This window comes from Ochotona curzoniae, unplaced genomic scaffold (genome assembly GCF_017591425.1).
Source record: "Ochotona curzoniae isolate NIBS_2020 unplaced genomic scaffold, NIBS_Ocur_1.0 contig_4692, whole genome shotgun sequence".
Lineage (NCBI taxonomy): Eukaryota > Metazoa > Chordata > Mammalia > Lagomorpha > Ochotonidae > Ochotona > Ochotona curzoniae.
The window spans coordinates 1,035,493-1,041,492 of NW_024466361.1; the positions used below are offsets into that span (position 1 = coordinate 1,035,493).

The 6,000-nt window shown below is 56.3% G+C and overlaps 1 protein-coding gene across 4 annotated transcripts in view; it reads right to left on the reverse strand.

Annotated features, from left to right (window-relative positions):
* Positions 1-3,766, reverse strand: part of PLXNA4 (plexin A4) — a 287,259-nt gene extending 283,493 nt beyond the window's left edge. For 3 of the 4 annotated variants that reach the window (XM_040987485.1, XM_040987484.1, XM_040987486.1), the window contains exon 1: positions 2,494-3,678. In XM_040987485.1, the coding sequence (XP_040843419.1) occupies positions 2,494-3,678 (1,185 nt within the window). Of the gene's footprint in view, positions 1-2,493 lie in introns of all 4 variants that reach the window. The other variant, XM_040987483.1, reaches the window with a different exon arrangement.
* Positions 3,767-6,000: the final 2,234 nt, after the last annotated feature.

Consider the following 6,000-nt stretch of genomic DNA (forward strand, 5'->3'; position numbering starts at 1 on the left):
CAAAAAGAAATGGATATTTTGCACTAGCAGCTGGCTTGGCCTTTTGTTTCTGTACAGTGTCTGGTCTTCTCTCCATTGTCAGCCCAGAACGTGTGTCTGACTTGAAAAAGGCTAATTAAAGCTGAAAGAAAAATTCAAAAGCTTATTACCTGGCTCCATGAATCAAATCCTGGCAATGGCTTGCTAAGCTAGTTTCTCTCTGTTCTCTCCAAGGCAATCTTAAGTGTTAGGGCCTGCAGCTCTGCAGATTTCCACAATGAACCTGGCCTTTGGTGCAGGAACTAAGGGCAGTCTCATGAATCCCTGCAGCTGATGCGGCTCCCACAAAGGCAGGGTTCTGTAGAAAAGTGAACCCCTTTGGTCTCAGAAGCAACACCGCACAGACTTGCCATCTTCCAAAGTAGGTGACACATGTGCACGTTCATGGTGGCATTTCCTGCATGTGTGAAAGTACATGTGTGGTGGGGTGTGCACACGTGTGTGCGTGTGTCTGTGCAGGTGCCCTGTGCACTGAAGAGACTCTCCTCAAGGGCTGGGCACCTGTACACAAGACACACGGCTGGAGGCAGTGCATCCACCTGCACCCGGCTGCACGCAAGGTATACAACTGGAGGCAATGGTTCATCTGCACCTGGCTGGCTGTTACAGTTGGACTGTATGTCCCAAACGCTTACTGAAATGTAATCACCATGGTAACTATATTAATAGGTGGAACCTGTGAGAGGCAGTTAAGCCTTAGCACCCCGCTCTTCTGAGCAGGTCAGTGTCATTACTGGAAGAGGGGCCTCGTTATGAAAGCCTGTGTTCAACCTTCCCGCCATCTCTGCCGCTAGACAGGTGCCGAGTGACTGAAAGTGCATTTGCCTTCCTCAAGCTCTGTTACAGCTGGAAGGTTCTCTCTGGATACAAACACCTCATGTTAGCCTTCACAGCTTCTAGACCATGAGAAGTGGGTTTTGCCTATGAGTTTCATTATGAACTACGTGGCCTCAGGTGTCCTGCTGCAGTGGCAGTATTGGGGGTTCCCTCAACACTCCCACTGACCTCTCTGTGGACCGTGGCTGAGTACAGGCCAACAACAGCGCCGCCCCCACCTGGGGATAACACTGGCTTCCCTGGCTGCTGCCCCCTTGCTTGGCTCACGGCAGCACGCCGTCTCCTTGTGCCATGAGCAGCGGGGGGAGAGGGATGAGGGGCTTCAGGACCTTCCAGAAGGGATGCACTGTTTCAGCCGCAGTCCCCTCTGCCCTGCTGGGTTGACACAGGAATTCAGTTGTCCACATCCGTCCCCCCCCACCCCATGGCCCTGCTGCCCGGTCTCTCTATTGTCCTTTCTGCCTGTTTGCTTGGGGTCATCAGGGTGCCAGCGCCCCTGAGATCTGCAGGTAGTCACACTTGGCGAAAGGAAACTGACTCTTCTCTAACTCATGACAATGAGCTTCCCTCAAATGGATCCCACCCAGGCTGGAGCAGCAGACGGGAGCCACATCAGCACGAGGCCCTCCTGTTCCTTTTCTTCTCCCCAGATTAAGATGATGACACAGATTTCTTCTCTCATATTTGGTTAATAATGTTTTAAATGGACGATGAAAACAAAGGGCAGGGAGAGAAGAAACACAGGCAGACAAGATTCGAAGAGCTAACAGCAATGACTCTCAAGCCGCTTGAATAATCATTACAAAAAAAACAAACCCCCCCCCCCAAAAAAAAACCACCATGTCAGACACCGCAGAAATGACCAGAGAAAACAGGTGTGTTTCCTGCTGAGAGCCAGGAGGCCACAACCTCCTGCAGCCTGCAGGCAGCACCGCTGCACCCCGACTTTGGCCCTCCAAGGGCCCCCGGCTGCCCGCAGCAGTGCTGCCACCCCGTGCTGCCTGCCGCTGCCTGCTGGCTCGGTGCATACCTCTCCCACCGCACTGCACACACAGGAGACACCCCACCAGTGCTGCTTTCCCTCCCGTTCCTTGCCGAGGCACTCTGCCTTCCCCTGCGTGTTCACTGGACCCATCCCTCCGTCTGCCATCCTTGTGCCATCTCCTAATGACACAGGAGGAGGCTGCCAGCAGGGGCCCCCTGAAACCCCACAACCACCCCGGGTACAGAACAGCTTCTCCCCACTCCACCGATGGCTATCTTCTGAACTGCCAGGAGAGTGCTGTGCAGGCTGGGCTTCCACAGACACACACACAGCTGTCCAATGCCACACATGCCAGGCCGACAGCCCTGGCCTTGACTGGAGCACTCCTCCACCTTCACCGCAGCACTGCCACTCACAGCCAGGGAGTCAGGATGGATCAGATCAGAACTGAGATCCCAATAGGAAACCCATGCTTCAGTCCACGAATGCACTCGAGACTGAGCTACCGACAGTCCGGGTCCAGGAAGACCCAGGAGCAATCTCCCTGGAGCAGAGTGGCGTCCATGCTGCAAGTCGGGGTATCCAGCCCCTCAGGCCCCCAGCCCAAGCCCACAGCCCCTCAGCAGACTCACCGCACTGCTGCAAGGGATGTCCTTCACCTTGAGCCAGGCCAGGTCCAGCGTGCCCTCGCCCCGGTAGCAGGACTGCAGGCGCTCCTTAATGCGGTCATTGATCTGCTTCAGGATGAAGATGCACAGGGCCGACTCATCCAGGGACTTCATCTTGCGCTTCTGGCCCTTGGAGAAGACAGTGAAGAGCAGGTCATCATCTGGACGGGCCCCGAGCGTGCGGCCAAGCACAGCCCCAGCTTTGGAGAGGTAGGCAGCCTGCAGCAAGCGGTACTCCACCCCGCTGCGCTCGCAGCCAATGGGCACCTCCACGTAGGAGTTGAAGGCCGTGTCCTCTTTGCAGAGCCTCACCAGCTTGGAGGTATACACCTGCTCCTTGGTGGTGGAGCCTGGCGGGGACACCATCTCGGGCTGAAGGGTCAGAAAGTAGACAAAATTGCCACTGCTGAAACCATAGACATAGTAGATATCGAAGTCGGGGATGACGGTGAAGGTGTCCGAGGGGATCTTGATCATGGAAGCCACAAACTCGTCATGGAAGACATATGCAAACATGCCGTCTGCCTCCGAGTTCTTGGTCAGCTTGCGGCTGGAGATGGTGGGAAAGTACTCGGGTTTGCCGTCCACAGCCGTGGCGATGAAGAGCTTGTCATCCAGATCGCTGTAAGAGACGATCACGCCAAAGACGGCGCCGCTGCCGTTGGCCCCCGACAGGTAGTGCTCCTTCTTGTGGAAGGGCTCGGCCAGCTTGAAGAGGTCGTCCAGCCTCAGCAGCTTGCACACGCCCTGGAAGAGGCTCCCGCACGCGATCAGCCTGTTCTCCTTGTAGTCAATGAGCAGCATCTTGTTGACATTGTCAGTGGTGGTCAGGGGTTCGGCACACGTCTGCACAATGCGGGGCGGGTAACATTTGGGGTTGTCCTCATCCGGCCCTGTCTGGTGGGCCACCAAGACCTTCAGGTTGCCCGACAGCTTGTAGATCCGGTTGACAGCCCCTAGGTAAATGTGCCCTGTCCTCTCATCCACCACCAGGTGATTGAAGCTCTCGCCGGGCTCCCCTCGGAAAGTGGCAAAAGATCGCTTCTGGGCCGGCGCAGCGGGCTGCGGGGAGAGCGGTGTGCAGGAGCCCATGCCCACCATCAGGAGGTGGGAGAGCAGGCAAGTCCAGCTCCAGGGCATGGCTTTCATGTCAGAACGGGGCCTGGCACAGCAGTGCTCAGCCACAGCCGGGTCCTTGGCGGGGGCCACAAGTCAGTGGGGCAGCCTCCCCTGGAGGAAGACGGAGAAGCCGTGAGGTCAGAGAGCAGGGGCAGAGCACCACCCACCCCAGCCCGCCTGCCTCCCCGGACCCACCTCAACACCAACAGACACCCTACACAGTGCCCCAGGAACACGGGCGGGCGTGGGTCCCAGGGCCACAGCCCAGGGGACAGCTCAGAGGTAACAGAGGTGAGGCAGCATTGAGGATGGTCTTAACTGCTGGCCACTGCCTACCAAGACACTGCCTGTGTGTCAGCCCCCTTCCCTCACCTCGCAGACACCTCACATCCCCTTTGCAAACCTTTCCATGTCAAGTGCCTTCCGTGTGCCCTCCTGACCCACAGTCTCCGTTCGCTGTGCCCTGGACAAGGATTTGGGAAGGGGGCTGACATGTGTGCACCCAGCCCCAGCAGGTCACCCATCCTTGTACTGGACAGGTGCAGCTGCAGAAGCCTGGAGGCCGGAGGAGAGGCAGGGCAAGGGAAGAAAGAGGGCAAATGCGGCATCTCCATTCCACCTCCCCCAGGTTCCCTGAGCCATCCCCCACTAGAAACTGCCCTGGAGCAGCCACAGGGGCTCTCCCCAAACAGAAGCCATGCTTTAATGATTAAAGCTCCGTGCCAGTAACTGAAGTTGCTGGGATCCTGACTCACACAGCAAGTGGATACTATGTTGCCCCATTCTGCAACCCAGGGAAGGGAGTGGAGGGCTCACACAGCTACATGAGGCAGCCACAGATTCAAAAACAGGTCAGCCCATATAGCTGGCTCTCTTTAGCCACCAAACATCTCAGCTTACTGTAGTCTCCCACAGGCTGTACAACTGGCCCCCATTGCCAGCAACAACCCGTCTTGCGAGCTGTTCACCACGGTGCTGGCCTCTGACCCTCTACCTGTTCAACCTACCCTCTCACTGCCACAGCCATCAAGCCCTCTGGCTACAACTGTCCAGCCAGAGTCCCAAGGTCATTTTAATGAGGCTGATCTTGGCTGCTTTCCATATAGCAAGGCCTCCTCTGAGAGATTTTCATTAAAGAAGGAGGGGGAAAAAACCAGTCAAGTAAATAACTAACTCCCTAAGGAGCCAAATCATTTTCCATCCTGACAGTTCACTTTTACCCAGCATGCCTCCTGCATGCGTACCCAGCATGCCTCCCTACGCCTTCCTGCGTGCATACCCAGCACGGCTCCCTACACCTTCCTGCGTGCGTGCCCAGCACACTGCTCCCTGCACCTTCCTGCGTGCATACCCAACGCGGCTCCCTGTGCCTTCCTGCGTGTATGCCCAGGACGGCTTCGGAGGAAGAAAAGAAACAGAACAAAGACTTTCCAAAAACGCAGGTCTTTTCAAGCAAGCATGAGAGGAGGAAGGTTCTAGCAGGAGCAGCACCCAACCTATAGCAGTGCTGCAAGCGATGGACCTTCACTCACTCACCTAGCAGGCCAACGTTCGCTCCTAACACACACAACATGTATGAGACATGTGGGAACCAAAAATGAGGTCTCAATAAGTTACACAAGAGAAGCCATGAGGCAAGCAATAGCGTGTTCCAGAACAGCCCACAGCTATAGGAGGCCTTGGGGAGGGAACAGCATTGAGCCACGCTGTGAACCCGGAGGCACGCTGACAAGGGACAGCATTGTCCGGAGCTTGAGACCAAAATGCTTAGTATGGAGGGAAGAAGGGAACAGAGCCACAGCAGAGAGCTGCCAGGTTCCCGTCTTGGCCAGAGGACAACATGGAGCTGAGGGTATGAGTTCGGCGAGAGCCAGGCAGCACTGTCTGTGGGGGCTCTGTGAGTTCAGCGAGAGCCACGCACAACTGGCATGGGCTCTGTGCCCCCGGCTCAGGGTTCTGCCTGGCACAAGCTATGTGCTTACAGACCAACACGGCTTGGTTGCCGTTGCAAAACAGGAAGTGGGAACTGGGAGGGTTGGGTTATGGCGATGAGAAAGGACCTGGTGGCCCCTCTCACCCAGAGTGTGAAGATGGCTCATCTTGTACTGATCTTGCAAACCCAAGAGTCAGAGGAGACTCTAGAAGGTTCTGATCTAAAAGAAGGTTCCTGATACCTGCAAAGGAAGCAGAAACCCACGTGGTGAACAGAGGATGTCCAGGCCTGACTCCCGGTCCAGTGCTCTGTGCACAGCCATGGCCTAGCTGCTCACATCAGAACCTGCTCCAGCAGCTGCCGCCTGGCTTATCTCTGTAGAGATGCTCTCTGGCACATCCGCTCTGCTGGCTAACACA